Raw genomic sequence first — 20,349 nt, 5'->3', positions numbered from 1 at the left:
AAAGCACCTTGTTCAAATTCGCAGATGACACTAAGATATGAGGAGAAGTGGGCATGCTAGAAGGAATAGGCTACAACTACATCTGGATAGATTACAGGGGTAGGCAGATGAGAATAGGATGGGATTCAATACTGACAAGTGCAGGGTACTGCACCTGGGGAGGAAGAACCAGCAGCATACCTACAGGCTGGGGAACTTCCTTCTCATCAGCACAGAGGCAGAAAAGGATCTTGGAGTCATCATTGATTCCAAGATGAATATAGGCCACCAATGTGAGGACATGGTCAGTAAGGCTAACCCGAACCTTGTCATGCATCCACAGATGCATCACGAGCAGGTCCAAGGAAGTGATCCTTCCCCTCTATGTGACACTGGTCAGGCTGCAGTTGGAGTACTGTGTCCAGTTCCGGGAGCTGCACTTCAGGAGGGATGTGGACAGAATTGAGAGGACCCAGAGGAGGGCCACTCGCATGGTCAGGGGGCAGTAGGGCAGGCCCTATGAAGAGAGGCTATGGGACCTGAACCTGTTGAGCCTCCGCAAGAGAAAGCTAAAGAGGGGATCTGGTGGCCATCTATAAAAACTTACCAGGGGGGGATCTGCAGGGAACGGGAGAGTCCCTGCTCCCCTGAGCACTACCAGCAGTAACTAGGAATAATGGCCACAAGCTGATTTAGAGTAGGTTCAAGCTAGACATCAGGAAGCACTACTTCACAGTCAGGGTGGCCAGGATCGGGAACCAACTTCCAAGGAAAGTGGTGCTCACTCATACCCTGGGGGTCTTCAAAAGGAGGTCAGATAATCATCTAGCTGGGGTCATCTGACCCCAGTGTTCTTTCCTGTCCATAGCAGGGGGTCGAACTTGATCTGCCCAGGTCCCTTCTGACCCTACCAACTATGAAACTATTCCATTCCTGGATGCAGGTCCTTGCTCACCCACAGCCCCATTCCACCCACCTGGCCACATGCCCTGCCTATATGGGTCCCAGCCGGTCTCCACTGAGACACTGGGATTGCGGGCAGTGACAACATGGGGCCACAGCCTGGGGCAGAGGTGAAATCTGCTCCCCACCCACCCTTGCCTGTAGAACCAGCACCTGTTGCAGGAGTGTGAAGGCAGTGGATCATGACTCTGCCCCAAGCCCTGTGCTGTCACTGCCTCATGTTCCTGGTCCCAGCCCTGACACTCTGTGGCCCCATCCCAGCTAAGTGTGGAGAAGAGCTACTTAAGGATTTTTGCTGATCTGTAGGGGGGGCAGGAGGGAGAAAGGGGTGCTGACCTGTCCCACGGCAGCTCACCAAAACTCCCTAAGTGGCCTCCAGCTTAAATTATTGTCCACTCCTCCTCTTTGTGGACCTAGCACCTCATACACTGAAGAAGAAAGTCTCTAATGTTCAGCCTAGATATCCCTTTCCCCAGCCCCCCAAACCATTATACCAAGCTGTACCAACGGATTCTCTGATTATATGAGTTCCCCTTCCCAGTGCCTGAAGATGGGCCTCGTGTCTCCCCACCTATGTAAGCTACATTAGCTGGATACTTCAAATCCTTTTTTCTATGTCTTTTCCTCAAGGCTCTGTCAGCATTTCCCTGGTCCTGCTCCAGACTCCCAGTTGCTGGGCTGGCATGCTGTTCCTGGTTCCTTTGCCCTTTGACACACTCTCATATTCCAGCTTGGGCATTCACCCACATACATACCTGTTTTCATCCTCTAAATGGGCCAGGATTCTCTCCAGCTCCCCCTTATCATTGGTGTTGACACTGTCCTTGGCCTGCTGGCTGCCCACTGGTTCTCGGTCTGTGATTGGACTGGAGTGGCGCAACAGGTACTGATCCTCATCCCTGTCACAAACCCCAGGAGGAGAGGCATCAGTGATGGAAAGCCAACCAGAGGGCTGTGTGGAAAACACAGCCATGGAATCATAGGGTTGGAAGGGAGGTCATCTAGTCCAACTCCCTGCTCAAAGCAGGACAATCTAAACCACCCCAGGCAAATGTTTGTCTAACCTGCCCTTAAAAACATACAACGATGTAGATTCCATAGCCTCTCCAGGCAGTTTATTCCAATGCTTAACACCATGCTCTTGGTTAGAAAGTCCTCCCTAATAGCTACCTTAACTATTCCCTGTGTATGTTTAAGCCTGTTATTTCTTGTCTTGTCCTTTGTGGACCCAAAAACAATTGATTATTTTCTTTAAAACTGCCCTTTTTGTACCAAAAGACTGTTATTAAACCCTCCTAGTCTTTTCTTCTCTATACTATAAAATTCCTCCAACCTTACCTCATTTGTCATGTTTTCGAAACCACTAATCATTTGGTTGCTATCCTTTGAATGCTTGCCAATTTGTTCACACCTTGTCTGAAGTGTGATGTCTAAACTGGCCACAATACCCATGAGCCAGGCCACATGTACTGAAACATGTGGAAGAACCGCTTCCCACAACTTGCCTATGACATTCCTTGTTAAGACATCCCAGAATTCTATTAGCTTTTTTGCAGCACATGGACATGATTTGTACAGAAGATTGTACAAGTTGCGTACTAAACTGATCTATTCCTTAGAGCAAAAGATAAGACCTCCTGGTTCCATTCCCGTGGAGAGATGTTTACTATGTACCACAGACAGGACAGGGGTGGGTAAAGTGTGCGGGGAGGCAAGCACTCTTCTCAAAACCCCTGGAGAGAGAGAACCTCAGCATCTCCCCGTATGGACAAACACATTCAAAACATATAAAAGATGCACCACTCACAGGCTATCATCTGGGGACAAACTGTCATTAAAGAAGGAACAGTTCTGACTTTCCATCTCTGCGAGCCTGGAGGAGACAAAACCAGATTAATACCTTCCCAGGAGAGTCATTGGGCCCGTATATCCATTCCTTGTACCTATACTTCTTCGGGTCCCTGCACTAGAATCCTGCCCAGTTGTTCTGTCCCAGGATGTCTTGTCACTCAGCTTCTATTTAGATCCTAAATAATTTTGTATTTTTTAGGAAGAAACTGTTCATCTAGAAAATTTGTTTTGGGAGATGCACCCTCTTTGGTGAGGCCATCCCGGCCTCACAACTGGCAGATCTTTTCACATTCACAAGTGCTGCAGTGCTATATGAAAGGTGGGTGCAATGGTGATGGCACTATGCAGGTTCAATTCCTATTACCTTGCATAGTCTTCAGCAAGTCTGTCTGTGCCTCAGTTCCTCATGTACACAATGGGGATAAGCTCTGCCCCCCCAGGGCACTGGGAGAATTAATTTAATGATGATTATAAGGGCACTATGCAAGAACCACAGAATGCTACATGGATCAGTCTGAAACAGGGCTGCTGGGAAAAGCTGCTGATAGGCCAAGGCATGAAGGACTCAATCACTTCCTTCTTTCAGAAGAGCCCCTGCTAAACTTCAGCTGCACGCTTGTAAGTAGGAAGTTCTCAGTGAAAATAAAGATCTTGTATAAATATAACAGCTGCATCCCAGCCAAAAGCAACAGCAGTGCAGGTGGGATAAGACAGGTCATTCATTTGGGCATCCCACTCCAAAAGGGCTCCTTAAGTTTGGTCACTACCTCACACCTGTCAGGAAGGTGGCACCACAGTCTGGAGCTGATCTAAGGCAATGTTAGCCATAACTCATACCAGTGAAGTGAATGTAGTGGAAGGTGGGGGGGTGGGGAGGTGGGGGGAGGGTCTTACAGACAGCCTTTGGCTGAAGTGCTGGACTGCGCCTACCCACTACTCTCCTTCACTCCTGTTCTGGTGCCTATAGCATAGTACCTGCTGGCAAAGTGCTCAATCCGGGAGTGGGTATCAGCATGTGGTAGCATCGGGGAGGAGGCTGGTCTGGAAGACACACACACTGGTTAGCAAAACACTGCAGTCTTTACTCAAAGTTATGGCTCATAGGTACAGCCCTAATCTCATTTAGGACCAGAAGAACTAGGGGCTGGCTGGAGACTCATTGCTCCCATAAAGGTCAAGCAGGAAGATGGAAGCAGTATCTCAACCAAACCCTCCCTCTGTGCAAGGCAATGAAAATCTCTGTTCTTCCAAGATCTAGACTCCGTTCCAGCCACCACAGACACCCAAGCTGTCTTCTCTAACTGAACCCTTCATCCCCTGGCCTCTCCTGTCTCGGGGACTAGAATCCCACACCTGCACCTCAGTGGGCAGGTCCTTTCTGTGGGGTCTGTTTTAGGCAGGGCCAAGGTAGCACCAGTCTTCAGGCCAGCACTTACGTCTCTGAAAAGTCAGCTTCAAGCACAGACTGGACAGGCAGGTATCCCCTCTGCGGGTGCTTGCTGAAGTACTGCTTCGACCGGAACTTGTTTTTTAGGGTTGTAGCAAAGTCTCTCATGTTCTCACTAGACGTAGTCTGCAGAAAGACAGAGACTCTAGTAAGTGAGGGATGGAGACATCCAAAAGAAAGCAGTCCTCCAAGTCTGGCCTTGAACTAGATAGAGAGGGAGGCATTTTCCAGACTGTAGACATGTGCATGCATATAGCATGGAATAAGCACATGAGAGCCCAAACACAAGGACTTAAATGAGCATGACATGTTACTTATAGGCATATGCACATATATCTAATATCACTGCCTATTTCTAAATTGTTGCAGGGCAGGCAGCAGCTGAATTTACTGTTACAGCTTCATAATCTGCAGTGTAGAACCATGTAGGTAGCTTCCACCAGGCTCATGTGGAGTCGAGAGAAGCATTCCTTGAGCTGCCCATGCATAATGATGGCAGGAAAGATACCCAGTTCTGACCCAGTGCTGAATGAACAGTCCCCTGGAATAGCCCATGTTGACTGCTCCTGGCTCCCTGACTACACAAAGCAAGGAATGCTCAGCCACAGCTCCTTACCGGCGTATAGTACTCCATGATGGGATAGTGCAACTTATTCCCTTTGCTGGCTCGCCCTGTCAGGAAGCAGGTCTGACAGATATCCACATTGAACTGCTTCAGGCTTCTATATCTGGGAAGATGAAGAGAAGCTGGGGAGATAGCAACAACCTGTGAGGAAGCATCATCCGGGAGACCCCCAGGAAGACTGCCGGGTTGAGACCTCATTGTGGTTCAGTGCACCTGGCCCACACAGTACAAGGCTGTTTTTTTCTTGCATACAACTGATTCTAAAAACACTGAGTTCTCACTGCTCCCAATACAGCAGCAGGCTCCCTCAATTGCTGCTGGTGGGGAGAGGCTGATATGAAATCCTGCTATTGTAGGTGCTTAAATTATTTAGTCATCATAGTCACAGGCCACCCCTGAATGTTCCACCAGCTCAGGGCAAAGAACATTTTTCCATCACCTGTTCCAGCTGCTGTCTAGCTAGAACTGTCTGTTATATTAAAAACAACAACATATTATCAGGCTTCAGCCACCCCAGCACACACACTTCACTGTAACATTTTTGATGCCCTAGAGATCATCACACATGCCAGGCACAATGTGGACAAGGCAGGCGTTCCCCTCTAGTGCCTCAACCTGGACTGGCACTACACCAGGAAATTGGAAGGTCCATAGTTGCAGATTGTCTATGTGCAGGCAAATAAATAACTGACTTTCCAGCTGCTCTTTCCCCAAGGAGGCAAGAGAGAGGCTGTTTGTTCTCTGTGAAGTTTATTTGTATTACCCGCCCTAATAAGATTATATCTTAACTCGGTCTAAAGATACATCTCTTTCTAAAGATGGGAGAAGTCAGCTCAGTCACCTCGTTCATTCTGGGTCACTGCTGAGGTTGCCAGCATGGGGCCCAGTTATAGAACAAGCTGTAGTGGTGATTTCTGACACGTATTTATGCACTGAGAATGCATTCAGCTCATTTCACAGAGGACAGGTGGTGGTACCAACTTCTCGTTGATCCTAGCCCAAGCCAGGTTCCAGAACAACCAACTAGAGGCAATAAGCCCCACAACCCCTCCCCATGTGCTGCACCAAGCAGCACCAGACACTTTTCACTGAGGCCCTGAAACAAAGCCTCTGTCTGTGTAGTACTTGGGCAGAATTCGCCTCAGTGTAGCCCAATTATCACTGATTCCTATGTCATTCCATAGTGACTTCAGCTGTGGCTGTGCTGCCTACCTGAAGCCTTTGATAGGACACTGCCTGCAGACAGAACATTTGGTCTGGTGCTTCACTTGTTCAGCAATGGTCACTCTGTGCAGGACAGCCAGCCATACCATGGACTGTGGCTCCAGGTTGGCCCATTCCAGGAACTGGGAGACCTCAATCACAGGTTTCCCATTACTCTAGGGAAAGAGGAAAACAGGAGCTAAGCCCAGCACAAATCACAACTCCAGTGACTAAGCAAGGGAGTGTGGCCAAGGCACCTGCTAGCCAGCATATTCCCCCATTTCCACTCCTACCCTTCTCAGAGAGGACACCAGAATGACAGCTGTGACTGGCATCTCCCTCTGAGCCAGCACAGCTGCTCTCTCCTTGCCCACTGGGTGGAACCGCAGAAGTCAGAAGACAGGATAGAAATGTCCCCACCATGATACTTACAAAGCGGAAGCAGCTGCGGACACTGGGCTCCACATTGCTGCCTCCAAACGCTGCCACCTCTCCCAGCTGGCGTGGAACCTGGATGGCCTCATGCAGCAGGATGCCAAGGTGCCGCTGGTCACACAAGCCACCAGGGTTTGCCACCTGGCTAAAGAGGTCTTTTGGGTGGAAGGGTGAGCCCACAGAGAGCAGAACAGGGGCAAAAGAACAACAGCACAGACACATTACTATACATGTAGAAGCTGGGGAGAGAGCTCCCCCCTCAATGCCTGGGGGTATGGAGATGCAGATTTCAGTGGTGGGTGAGAGGTATGAGGAAAGGAAGCAAAGCTGGGATCTCTTCCCTGAAACAGGGCCCCTTTTTGCCTCAGCTAAGTTCAGAGTCTGCGTGTGTGTGCATGTGCGTGTGCATATGCGCATGCAACCCAGCAGTAAAAAACACAGTCCCCAGCCTACTAAATTAGGTGTGGGATTTAGAGAAGGGGAAGCAGTGAGGCAAAGGGATTAGTCACAGCAGGAAGGCTGCTTCTCTCTGTCCCCAACAGGCAGTCCTTCTTGCCCAGAAACTTCACAGATCCAGGAAACCTCCCCTGCTAGAACCCAGCTTTTCCATGGAACCCCCAGGGAATGACTCACACTGGAATTTCTCCTTCACCTCCGTGCCGCACATACATGCAACGCCAGTCTTGAACGAGAGAGCTCGCATCTTCCCACTGCGACCACTGAAAGCAAAGGGCAAAATACTCAGCTCCCCTCAATTTTGTGAAGGTAATTTTCCTAACAGAGCTCAATTGGTGTCTACTGGGAGTTCAGTAGTGGAGTTCCCTTCTGGCAATGCCTCTTTGATGCCAGCTGGCCACTTGCAAGGCGACCTTCTTCACAGCAATGCCCTGTCTCTGCCAGCTGGACCCCAGCCCCAGGCAGTGAGAACTGCCTCATAGCACTGCCTTGGGAATGCCTGCCAGAACTCCATCAGAAAGGTTTCCCTCAGCACGGTGTCTGGGCTGCATGCCAGCTCCCAGTTTCATGGTTCTGAAAAGAGTCCCGCAGGCAGACAGCAAATACCTATCAAATACATTGAGCAGCCAGTTGAGACTCATGTCCACGCAGAGTGGAACATTGACCAGGATGCCCCTTTCTTCCTCCAGACGCTCGTAGAGAGCTGTCAGGCAGTGGATGACTTCAACCACGTCCATTACCCGGTCACTGGGCTGCAACTCATGCTCATTGAAGATTTCCAAGGCTGTGGCCAAAGTCACCATGTCCACTGAGCAGGCAAGGGGCAGAGAGAGCAGAAACCAGAGGAAAACATTGTAAGATAAAGAACAAAAACAACATTGATCAGAACTGAGAGGAGAGGGATCTAGAGGTATTTAGGGAAGCCCTTTCCTCTAAGAACACTAGGGCAGAAGTGCCTTTGGGATTACACAAACACAGAGACACAGAGTCATCTTAAAACCCATGCTTCTGCCTGGTCTTCTCCTCACCTGCTGGTACAGCTAACACCCGAGTTCAATCACCAAAAAGCTACAGGAAATACAGCACTTCTCTAGTATCCCATTGTGCCCAGTCTGTGCATTGGTGAGCACTATCTGCGCCATTGGTCTCATTACACAGTGAGTCAGTTTCCTCTATTGTCTGTGTGGCTCTTACACAGCAACAGGGGAGATGGAAGAAAAGACACATGAAAGAGGAAAATGGGACTGAAAAGCCACAGAAGGCATAGAGGGAGTCAGAGCCAGGAAGCACCTGCACAATCTTTGAACACAACTGGTGAAATTAATTTGATCAAGCCAACACTAAACGCTTTCTGCTTGCCCCCACAGCTGTTCCTGCCCCGTGCAGGGCAAAGAGGTGCAGACATGAGCAGGGGGAGCATGGGTACTTACATCGCAGAGCCTTCTGGACACGGCGCAGCTTCATGGCCGTCCGATATGCAGAGAACTTAATGTTGTTCAAATCAGCTGCAAAACAAAGAGAAACCCAACTGTGCATTTTTTTCTTCAGGGGCAGGAAAAGGAATATTTGCTGATCACAGGGTTTGCAGGGGAAATGCCATCTGAATTAACACAAGACCCAAGCAAGAGGGTCCAGTCTACAAAGGACAGAGACAAAACCCTCTGTCAGGGGCAGAACATGAGTTAGAGTGAGCATGTGGGAGTGAGAGGGCAGGCAGCACAGCATCAGACCCAAGGCTGGGATGAGTCCTGTGCAGACTCTACCACAAAGACATTGAGGAGAGCCAAACAGAAGGCATTCTTCCACTTGGCAGGGAAAGTTGGGGACTGTCCTGCATCCCACTGCACAAGCACCTGGATAGAAGCAGCGTTCTCCAGGGGGTCCTTACCCAGTGTCTGGTACAGCTCTGTCATCTTGGGGTGGTCCCAGCACGTTGTCTGAGCCTGATGGCTGAAAAAGCAGAAGGGAACCAAACAGAGAACCAAACCTTCAAACATATCCACAGGCACAAGGATGCAAGTAGCCATTCTCCTCCTTTTCATCCCATTTCCTGGCTAAGAAGCCCCCACGGTCACACAACACGCAGTTGAGACACCTCCCCCCCACCCCAGGACCGGCCTTCACTTTACTATTCCAGTCTCTCTACCTCAGGATACTGGTGCAGAGCAGTCTCACATGCTACTTTTTCCAGGACTGAACCTGTCCAGGCAGGGCCATCCCTGGGGGGGTGCAAATTGGGGCAACCATCCCAGGCCCTGTGCTCTGGGAGGGCCCCACAGAGCTGGGTGGAGCAGTGGCTGTGTCCAGCCGCTCACTATTCCCCCACCCCATCCCCTGCCAATGGTGGCAGCAGCTTCTTCAGGTCTGGGATTGGAGCAGGGGTGGGGCTCCGCATAGGCTGCTTTGCCCTGGGTCCCACACCCTGCTCAGGCAGCCTCTGTGTCCAGGGGATCCTCCAGCACATGCAGGCACTCTGGCGGAGGACTCCATCTCTGCAGGATCAGGTGCAACAAACCTTTCATATACCCAGCTTGTTCCCGGCTTCACTAGGAAATGTCTCCTCAGCCCCACCTCTCTAATAACCTCTGGAGTCTTTCCATCTACAGCACTCATCTCCTTGTCAGGAAGGCAAGTCCTGTTCTATGACATCTCCATGCCTGCCGTTAGCCACCTGGGGGTGTCTAACAGTAGTGCACAGGCCAAGATTCTTCTCCCCACCAACACCATGCACTCCACCCTATCCTAACAGTCTGTAAATGTCACCTCAGTAATGCCTCATGGCTTCTTCAGATTTCTCCATGGCTCTGGCCCCTAGCATAGGGACCCAGCTAGATCTGGAATGGATAGTATTTGTGTCCACCCCATCAAGACTTATTGAATTTGAGGGGTGGATGGAAGCCACACAGATGATGGAAAAAGAACAAAGAGCAAAGGAGACCAAGACAGAAAACCACATGTAGGAAGAGATCAGGATCAGCCAATGCTCTAGCCTTTGACTGCACACTCACTTGATGTAGTACGGCACTTTATTGGGTGAAATTGCTCGTTCCCAGGGGATCTGGACAGAGGCTGCAAACAGAGACACAGACAAAAGTAATGTAGACAGTCTTCCAGGTCAAAATCCTCTCTGAAGAGAGACTGCAGTCTGTCAAGCGCTGGTCTCAGGGAAGACAGCAGAGATGGGGGAACTGGGGAGAATATGAATGCAGAAGTCTCTGTGCCCTCAACATCCACTCCTCTGCATCTGACTATGGGCAGAACCTGGGACACTGCCACTATCAGAGGCTGCAGTCCCTGGTCAGCGTGACCCCTTGTTTAAAGAAGACTCCAGTGGTCCTCAGAGTGATGTACTGGATATGAGTGCATATATGTGAGCATGTATACAATACTTCTCTGGATCTGGAAGCACCTGCCACTCATAGGTCCCTGGCTGACATTAAAACAATGGCACAACTGGGATTAAAGGAACTTTCTGGAACATCATGCCACAACATGACAGGAGGCACAATGGTTGGGATGGATGATAAAATTCTTCAAATCCTAACTATGCTACTGCTGATCAGCCTCCAGCCCAGTTCTGCAGACAAGGCACAGGGCAGCTCTGCCTCAGACGCAGGACTGCCCCCAACCCCCACCAGGTTCCAGACCTGGGGTCCCAGTACCCTGTGACTTTTAAAAGTCAGGTGTGCTTTCAATCTAGAACCAGACCCAGGACTGTTGGGAACAGGTCTAATAATCAGCTGATTGTAAGCCCAGTCCTGGGACAGCCTAGCTACATGAATGATTTTTAGAAGTCCTAAGGCTCTAAGACCCTGGGATCAGGGAGCCTCTCCCCACCCCAGGTCCCTATGCCATCTAAAAATACTGGGTTCAGCTCACCTCTACACAATCCAGCATTTTAGAGTGCCCTGCAGGGCAAGGCAGAAAAGGCTGCAGGGCTCAGGAACTGTTAGGTTCCCAGAGGCTGGAGCCCTTTGACCCCCTCTGCCAGGAAACCTTACAGCTTCATTCTCCCAGCCATCAGTATTCAGCATCAGGAGCAGAGCTGTCCCAGTCCTGATGCCAACCCCACTGTCCCCATGCCAAAACTGGCAGTCAACTAATTGTCAGCACTGGCCTGGGGCTGCTACACGTTCAATTTATGGCACCATACAAACAAGCCACAGAGATGTTTTGTGTGTTTTATGGAATCTTTGTGGTCAGTTTGCCACTTTATGGCACGTTATTTAATTATGGTGCATTACCACATTAATCACACCATAACAGTAACGCGTGCCAGGGCCCTAGTGTTATTAGACTCCTTGGTCCTTAGCATGCAAGTCCTGTGTATCTAGAGGGGAGACATTAAAGGTGGGGATTTATAGTTCTGGTTGTCTGCAGCACCTAGATTTAACACCTGGGGAAAGGGAACCTTTTTGTTACCATCACCCAGCACCTTGGCACAGACAGGGCTCATCAACTCCAACGCTAACATTTTTCCTCTGGGCCCCGAAAGCAAGGCTCCCAGATCTGCATGCGAATGAAACCTAATTTGCAGAAGAGGTAAGCATCTATAAACCCCGAGAATACAAGTGACAGTGCAGGTTCTCCACACCTCGGAGTCAGGCTGCATTTACAGAGGACTCTAAACATCGGCCTCCAGGCCCAGCAGCTCCATGTGAAATATGTTCCATGCAACACTTGCTATGCTATCCAGAGCCTCTGGACAGAGCTCTGATGTGTGGGAATGGAATCCCTCCCACCTTGCAGTGAAAAATGAAGGCCTCATTATCACACGCATTCCTGTCCCCCAAACTAGCCACATGGAATATGAGAGCTGTCTCTTTGCTGCCATCTGTCTGCTTGCCCTTTGGCACCACAGGGCTGCTGAGTCTGGCATAGTCCCAAGTGTCACCTGGGTGCTGTCTCCTGCTAGTGTCACCCACTCTACGTTCTTAAGGTGACAAATGGTTACTCGATATGGTGCAGAACCCTTCCATTTTCCCATCCACTTAACGTGGATGTTAAGTGAATGGGAATAAGTGGTGCGTGGCAATGAGAAGTGCCTTCTGCTCAAGTCCCTGTACCTCAGGGTCACATAGCATTACCAAACTTGGATCATGCCACGTATCACTTAGGAGTGCCCACTTGACAATGCCTCTTCTAGGTGTCTGTAGTGTCACTGGGGTTGTCCTATCAGAGCAAGGCCAAGGAATACCAAGACATAGGGGGAATTCCTGTGTAGTGAGGCAGTAAGCAAGGAAGACCTACACTCTGGTCTCTCTGAACAACTGCAGCATACACAGTGCTGAACTGCTCCCACCCAGGGATTTTCCTTTACTAGGATTACTGGGCTGACCTACTCACGTACAGGAGAGGAAGTGCTGGGAGCCTGGTCCGAAGTCCCGGTGGGCATCCTGGAGCTGTTTCAGCCGCTCATTTACAGAGGTCTGCAAAGAGAGGAAGCTGGAATTTAAAGTGAACCAATCCTGTATCTCAGCACAAAGCACTGTTCTTGAGGCACTGTATATGGACTCAGACAGGCCACTGTAATGTTCCACCTGGGGATTATCCAGGTCAACCAACAAGCAAAGATGCATGTACGTTTATCCTCTGCCTTCCTAGGCAATCCTTGCATTCCTTCTCTCATGAGCAACCACTTTCATTTCTCCTCGTGTGGCATCTTTATATGGCACAGCAGCTGTCCTGATTTACAATAGCTGAGAAGTTTCTAAGCTCCTCCATGGCCCCCTTGATCTCCACCTACTCATGCCTGCCCCTGCAAGGTGGCCTCTGTTACCTTGACTTAATTCAACATCCTCTGAACAGCCCCTTCCTTTAACATCTCCAACTACTGTTGGCTTCTCACAGGACACCCCACTTCTCTACCTGAAGCTGTTTCCACCGGGTGTTGATCTGCTCCAAGGCTCGGGAGTTCTCCATGGATAGATGAACATCAGAGATAGCAAGCTGGTGTGCAAGGTCATTAACTAGCTTCACTCCATCCTTCATAGGGGAGAGCTCTTCCTTAAACAGCTAGAGCCCAGACACCCAAAACCAGCAGAAACAGGAAGGAAAGAGAAAAAACACAGCAGGTCACTCAGTCAGCCACCCCATACCACTCAAGTGGCCCCAACCAGCTGGGGCACACTAGCAGTTGGCACTGCATAGCAGAGGAGTATGGCATGACCAACGCCCTTTTCCCTCACTGAGCCTGCTAGAAAACTCAGCAGAAATAGCTCAGATAAAGCCTGCATGCCAGGCTGGAAGTATGAACACTACTGCTACCTGGAATCAAGTCCACTTGCTTACAATGTTCATCCTGATGAACAATCCTGAGTAGAAATGTCTTTTGCTTTCCCCACCCAGACAGGCAACCTTATCAGCGTTTGAGCAGACACCACGAAGGAACATTCTCCCTTGGAAAAGACCTCAGGAGGATCTATCAGTGTGAACAGCAAGAACCCAAATTATGTGCCAAAGTGGAGTCACATGAGGGATGAAGTGATGTCTGTGGTTTTATCAGAGCCTGGATACAATTTTGATACAGTCCAATCCGGGCAGTGCAAGCATGTTGGATTGCATGGTAGGAGGAAGCTGAGCTGAGGCAGCCAGTACTTTCCAGAGAACAGTACTTTCTCTCCCCAAGGACAGGGAAAGGGGGTCCTGGCCAGAAGAGCTGTACCTTGGTTGCCTGGATGTGCTCTGGTAAAGAATCAATGAAGAGGTCCCCAATCGGTTCCCAGGTTTCCCGCACACTCTCTGCCTGGTCCAGTGTGGTGCTAAGCTCCTCCATGGCCCCCTTGATCTCCAGCAGTTGTTCCAGGGTCCGTTCAATGTGACGGTGCTGGTCCACACAGCGAGCAGTGAGCTTCTCCCACAGCTCACTAGCCACGTTTGCCTGCTTCCACACAAAGCGGCTGATGTTCTGGATCCGATGCCGGGGTGAGACATCTACCAGCAAAGCAGCAGAGACACAGAGAGCAACTGTGAAATTCCAAACCTAGTAAGAAAACCATGGAAGACGTGAAGAGGGGAAGAAATGCAGGGTGATGAGGAAAGACCCAAAAAACAAGAGGAAGCAAGAGGGGAGAAGTCAGAGAGAACAGGGAAGAGGGGAAAATGAAGGACAGACAGAAAGTAAAGAGGATGATTTCAGGACATGCTCAGGCTTACAGCTCCGGACTGCATGTTCTAGGCCCTCCAGGTGCCAGAGTCACATATTGCCTGTCCATAAATGTCTGTATGAACATGCAGAGGCTTTGGCCCACAAGGCCAGGCTCCCTTCCAGAAGCTTGCCTGACATTCTACCATGGTACAGAAGACATCTCACTGAATCCAACAACTAGAGCACTACAGCACAGCCTGATATTGCACCTCTGAAAAAGGACCAGAGGTGCCTGGGGTGACACAATAAGTTAGGAGGGGAGCCATGCTGCACATCCACTGGAGGGCTAAGAGAACCCTTTACCAGCCATCTGAATACCACTTTCCCTGGCAAAACAGCACCAGACAGCAATGGTCTGAGTAAGAGCTTCAGAGCTTGGCACGTTAGTGAAACTGCCTCAATTTCCTTGCAAGGCAGGGGAGTATTATTTTCCTTGTACATAGGAGAAAGCTAGAGCAGAGACTCAGTGATTTGCCAAAGGTCACAACGCAAGTCTTTGGGAGCCACATACTAGTTAGAGCAGGGATCCCAGTGCTAAGCAACCCAACAGCACAGGAATTGCCAGTAACACAAGCCCCTCCTGAGGAGAGCATGCATACATCTGCCTCCAAGCAGCAAAGCGAGAAATGGCAGACTGAGCCCTTCCTCTCTCCCAGCAGCCTGGGCTGGGGTGGCAAAAAGACAAAAAAACTCCCACAAGAGCCAAGCCAGATCATCATCAGAGCTCTTTGGGGGTTCAAGGGTTCAGCTGAGGGACTGGAATGTAAGTTCTATTTGTCAGAAAGTGGCACCTCATCAAATCCCATTCAGTGCCTGACGTGCCTAGATAACACTGGTCACTCTCAGCATGTCACAGTGCTATATCACATCCTGTGGGAATCATGCCCCATCCCAACACAGGATGTACCAAGGTCATCACACTGTGCCTTGTCAGTGTTGTGTTGTGCTTGATACTGCACATACTGCCACATCACATTCACTCATTCATGCCACATGGTAGTATATAATCATTACACCCCTTCCTAAATACACACTGTGAGCCATCTTCTCTCACAATTATACCAGGCAGGATTAAATAATGATGGCACATGGACACAGGGACAAGGATGGGAGGTGTCACAGACCTTTGCTTTCAGAATTTGGTTCCTCTAATTCTTCAAATGGATGCTGGGAAAGGAAGGCCTGTGCTGACTCCAGGACTGAATAAATATAGGGACCCCGAGACTTCACCTCTTCCATGAAAGCCTGCAGATGCACAGCACAACAAAAGGAGACAGCAGTCTGTGTTAGAGAATGAGGAGCCTGCCTTCTCTCAGCTGAGAGCTGTGCATCAATCTACTCACTCCAGTGCACAAATGAGCTACCAGCACTGAGCAGCTGTGACAGGCATGTTAAAGAAACTTTGCTTGAGAAAGTGGTACACAAGCTCCTTTAGTGCTATAAAAGGATAGTCAGCTGAGAAACATCCTTGAGATTCAAGAAAGACAGCACAGTAGATCAAAGGTCTGTCTGAAATGGCCAACTACTGGTGTGCTCTACAGTGTAAACTATTAAAAAGTCCTTTGGATCATGCTAACGTGCATTATGAGACCAGGAAGGAGGAAACTGATTTGTACTGCCCCAAAGATCAAATGCAGTGAGGCTGGTTAATCAGAACCTGCTGTGTGCTTCAACACAGCAAGGGTTTCTCACATCCCAGGCATTGCGTCAACTTGAGATAAGGCAAACAGGATTGGACTTCAGAAGAATGTCAAGTTGCTGTGAGTGTGCCCAGACAAAAGCAGCTCTATCTTCCAGACAGCTAGGAAGCTTACAGCACATTAGGAAACTGAATGGGGTAACTGAAGCTCAATACCCCATTGCAGGAACCTACATGGATTTAAATCAATAAGGCAGTTTTATTTTCTTTAACATGTATCCTACAGCTGATGACCTTCACTTGTTAGACACTGAGGGAAATATGGGCTGGAGCTTTCCTGGAAAGCATTGGCTCTGCCTTCCTGAGGCAAGCAGGGAAATATGTGATCAAGACCCTGTGCATGGACATGGAGAATGACTGCTACAGCTGTGGGCACAGACAGGCTGAGAAACCCAAGCAAGGTCTGGTACCTGGGTTCCATACCAAGGAACCTGGGCGTGTCCCAGATGGTAAGAGAGGGCAGGGAAGATGCAAGAGCTGAGAGAAAGCCTGGAAACATACTGCGTGAGTTTCTTTCTCCTGTTGCACCAGGAGCACATCTCCTCGGAGCGGCAGCTGAGCTGACAGCTCCTCATCCTTCTGACTGAGCCAGTCGATGATCTCCTGCAGGGGGAGCTGCAGCTTCCCGCTGTGGTCTGAGAAGGCCTCTAGACGAGCCCTGGAGAAAAGAGGGGGGTCAGAGCAGAGAGTCACAGATAATGAGAACTGACAGGGATCCACCCCTTTTCACACCAGCAGTGGTGGCCTATGTGCTGGGTCTCTGCAGCCTGCCTTTCTAAGGGCAACTCTGTTTGAGTCTGCTCCAACAGAGGGCAGGGGGCTACCCCTAAGGAGAGACAGCAGGCGGGAACATGAAGACACTGAAGAGTGACTTTACCTTGCACTGCACTGGTGTTAGGCTGGGAGAGAAGAGCTGTTTCTGCTCAAGGGTGACAGTGGGGACCTGCACTGCCATCCCATGTAAAGAGGGCCCCCTCAGTGTGGGATTCTCGGTGTTGGCAGGCCTGGGAAGCTCCCAGACTCCTTCCAATCTTGAATTGAGGGTGGAGGGGGAGAGCAGAAGAACCTGCCCTGGATTCATGCATGCTCAACACCCTGAACTCTAGCTATGCCTGCATTGTCGGTGCTTAGCTGGAAGTTGTAGAAAGCTGGCCCATTTCCATGAGTCTGTGCATTACGACAGCATACAGTTAACATGCCCCAGTTAAACTCTCAACAATGCTGGCTGCAGATCTGCAACCTCAGAAAGCCACAACACAGCACATCCTGCAAGGGTCAGGGGAAGAGCCTGGTAAGAAAAGTCAAGCCAGGCAGGGGGGTAGAAAGACAGCAATGGACTTCTGAAACCTCTTCTCTTGTCCTAAAGGGAGATCATATGCAGTGAAGGATGGCAACAGGCCTATAGTTTCCTGGGTCCTCCTTCCTCCCTTTTATCATATCACAGAATCATAGAAGTCAGGTCAGAAGGGACGTAGCTCTTGTAGTCCGACCCCCCTGCCTGGGCAGGAGAAAAACTGGGCTCAAATGACTCCAGCAAGGTAGGCATCAAGCCTCCTCTTAAAGACCCCCAGGGTAGGAGCCAGCACCACTTCCCTTGGAAGTTGGTTCCAGATCCTAGCCGCCCTGACAGTGAAGTAGTTCTTACAGATGTCTGATCTAAACCTCCTCTCCAACAACTTGTGGCCGTTATTCCTTGTTATGCCGGGGGTACTAGGGGAAACAAGGTCTCTCCCAAACCCTTCTGGTCCCCCCTAGTGAGTTTACAGACGGTCACCAGGTCCCCCCTCAGCCTTCTCTTGTGAAGGCTGAACAGGTTCAGGTCCCGCAGTCTCTCATTGTAGGGTCTGCCCTGCTGTCCCCGGATCATGCCGGTCACCCTCCTCTAGACCCTCTCCATGTTGTCCACATCCCTCCTGAAGTGCGGTGCACAGAACTGGACGCAGTACTCCAGCTGTGGCCTGACCAGTGTCACATAGAGAGGGAGGATCACCTCCTTGGCCCTACCTGAGATGCACCTGTGGATGCACGACAAGGTCCAGTTAGCCCTGCCAACCGTCACCTCGCATTGTCGGCCTATGTTCATCTTGGAGTCAGTAATGACTCCAAGATCCCTTTCTGCCTCCGTGCTCTGAAGAAGGGAGTTTCCCATCTTGTAAGTGTGCTGCTCATTACTACTGCCCAAGTGCAGCACCCTGCACTTGTCAATACTGAAATGCATCCTGTTTTTGTTAGCCCACCCCTGTAACCTACCTAGGTCTTGCTGCAGTCCTTCCCTCCCTACTAGCGTGCTCACCTCACCCCAAATTTTGGTATCATCAGCAAATTTAAACTGGTTGCTTTTCACCCCGTCGTCCAAATCGCTGATAAAGAGATTGAACAGCGTGGGCCCAAGGACCGAGCCCTGGGGGACTCTGCTGCCCACTTCTCCCAAGGTCGAATATGACCCGTGCACCACCACCCTCTGAGTATGACCCTTGAGCCAATCTGCAATCCCTCTGACTGTGTAGGCATCAATGCCACAGTCGCCTAGTTTTTTAATGAGGATGGGGTGGGAGACTGTCAAAGGCCTTGCTGAAGTCCAGAAAGAGTACATCCACAGCAACACCTGCATCTAAGGCTTTTGTGACCTGATCAGAAAAGGCAATCAGGTTGGTCTGACATGACCCACCCCTAATGAAACCGTGCTGGTTGCCCTTGAGCATCATCCCTGAAGCTGGCCCATCGCAGATGTGCTCCATGATGATCTTCTCAAAAAGTTTCCCTAGGATTGTGGTAAGACCGATAGGCCTATAGTTGCCCGGGTCCTCCCTCCTCCCTTTTTTAAAGATGGGGACCATGTTGGCTATCTTCCAATCATCTGGCACCTGGTCCGAGCACCATGAATGCTCGTAAAGCCATGCCAAGGGCCCTCCAATAACCCCTGCTAGCTCCCTCAACACCCTGGGGTGGAGAGCATCTGGACCTGCTGATTTGAACATGTCCAGCCCCTCCAGAAGCTCTCTAACCCGGTCTTCCCCATCCTGAGATCTGGAGGCGTTCCCCTCCAGTCCATCTTGCATCACGGTGGGGAAGTCCCAGACCCTGCCCAAGAAAATGGAGGTGAAGAATTGGTTAAAGAGGTCTGCTTTCTCCTCTGGCGCAACCACCAGATTGCCCAGAGGATCTTGCAGGGGCCCCACATTTCCCGGTGCTTTCTTCATCCTCCCTATATATTTGAAAAAGGACTTTTTGTTATCTTTGATTTTGGATACTAGTCCTAGCTCTATGTCCGCCTTAGCTTTTCTGACAGACCACCACAGCCCCGAGCAGAGGAGGTATACTCCTCTTCAGAGATAGCACCCCCCTTCCACCAGTTGTATGCCCCCTTTTTGGCAATCAGGCATTCCCAGACACCCTTGGCGAGCCAGGGGGCCTTCTGGGCACTCCTGCCCCCCTTGCTTCTTATTGGGATGGTCATCCCTTGGGCCCTTTTCAAAAAGGGAGGAAGGAGGACCCAGGAAACTATACACCAGTTAGTCTTACCTCATTCCTGGGTAAGCATTTTGAGAGAGTTGTCCTGGCGCATGTCTGCAAGAGGCCAGCAGGGGAGGTTATGCTTAGGGGCAACCAACGCGGGTTCATTAGCGGCAGGTCCCGTCAGACCAACCTGGTGGCCTTCTATGACCAGGTCACAAAATCCTTAGATGGAGGTGTAGCAGTGGACATAGTCTTTCTGTACTTTAGGAAGGCCTTCAACATTGTCTCTCACCCCGTTCTCTTTAAAAAACTGAGGAACTGTGGTATAGACACCTACACAGTCAATTGGGTCACTAACTGGCTGGAGGGCCACACCCAGAGAGTGGTGGTGGATGGGTCATTTTCTACCTGGAGGGATGTGGGCAGTGGGGTCCTCCAGGGCTCGGTCCTTGGGCCTGCACTGTTCAACATCTTCATCAGCGACTTGGACGAGGGGGTAAAAAGCACCCTGTTCAAATTCGCAGACAACACTAAGATGTGGGGGGGAAGTGGGCACGCTAGGTGGGAGAAATAGGCTGCAGTTGCACCTAGACAGGCAACAGGGGTGGGCGGATGAGAATAGGATGGGTTTCAACACTGACAAGTACAAGGTGCTGCACCTGGGGAGGAAGAACCAGCAGCATACCTACAGGCTGGGGAACTCCCTTCTCATCAGTGCAGAGGCAGAAAAGGATCTTGGAGTCATCACTGATGCCAAAATGAACATGGGCCGACAGTGTGGGGATGCAGTCAGGAAGGCCAACCATACCTTGTCGTGCATCCAGAGATGCATCTCGAGCAGGTCCAAGGAGGACCTGGACCTACGAGGAGAGACTATGGGACCTGAACCTGTTTATCCTCCACAAGAAAAGGCTGAGGGGGGGATCTAGTGGCCGTTTACAAACTAGTCAGAGGGGACCAGCAGGCACTGGGGGAGTCCCTGTTTCCCTGAGTGCTACCAGGAGTGACTAGAAATAACGGTCACAAGCTGGCAGAGGGTAGAGTTAGGCTAGATATCAGGAGGCGCTACTTCACTGTCAGGGCGGCTA

The 20,349-nt window shown here is 50.4% G+C and overlaps 1 protein-coding gene across 3 annotated transcripts in view; it reads right to left on the bottom strand.

Moving 5' to 3' along the window:
- The window catches only part of DRP2 (dystrophin related protein 2), a 50,515-nt gene that overhangs the window by 7,210 nt on the left and 22,956 nt on the right, over positions 1-20,349 (bottom strand). For all 3 annotated transcript variants that reach the window (XM_090061455.1, XM_090061454.1, XM_090061456.1), the window contains 17 exons: positions 16,307-16,463; positions 15,231-15,351; positions 13,624-13,892; positions 12,828-12,974; positions 12,310-12,388; positions 9,968-10,028; positions 8,848-8,909; positions 8,390-8,464; positions 7,566-7,767; positions 7,137-7,222; positions 6,501-6,658; positions 6,078-6,244; positions 4,857-4,968; positions 4,230-4,366; positions 3,769-3,834; positions 2,750-2,815; positions 1,698-1,841 (listed from right to left, as the gene is read on the bottom strand). In XM_090061455.1, the coding sequence (XP_089917581.1) occupies positions 1,698-1,841; positions 2,750-2,815; positions 3,769-3,834; positions 4,230-4,366; positions 4,857-4,968; positions 6,078-6,244; positions 6,501-6,658; positions 7,137-7,222; positions 7,566-7,767; positions 8,390-8,464; positions 8,848-8,909; positions 9,968-10,028; positions 12,310-12,388; positions 12,828-12,974; positions 13,624-13,892; positions 15,231-15,351; positions 16,307-16,463 (2,109 nt within the window). The remainder of the gene's footprint in view (positions 1-1,697; positions 1,842-2,749; positions 2,816-3,768; positions 3,835-4,229; positions 4,367-4,856; positions 4,969-6,077; positions 6,245-6,500; positions 6,659-7,136; positions 7,223-7,565; positions 7,768-8,389; positions 8,465-8,847; positions 8,910-9,967; positions 10,029-12,309; positions 12,389-12,827; positions 12,975-13,623; positions 13,893-15,230; positions 15,352-16,306; positions 16,464-20,349) is intronic.

Source organism: Crocodylus siamensis, chromosome 8, assembly GCF_052110815.1.
Source record: "Crocodylus siamensis isolate JL-2025a chromosome 8, ASM5211081v1, whole genome shotgun sequence".
NCBI lineage: Eukaryota > Metazoa > Chordata > Crocodylia > Crocodylidae > Crocodylus > Crocodylus siamensis.
Note: the sequence above shows the minus strand (reverse complement) of the source record. Positions and strands in the feature narration are given on the sequence as shown.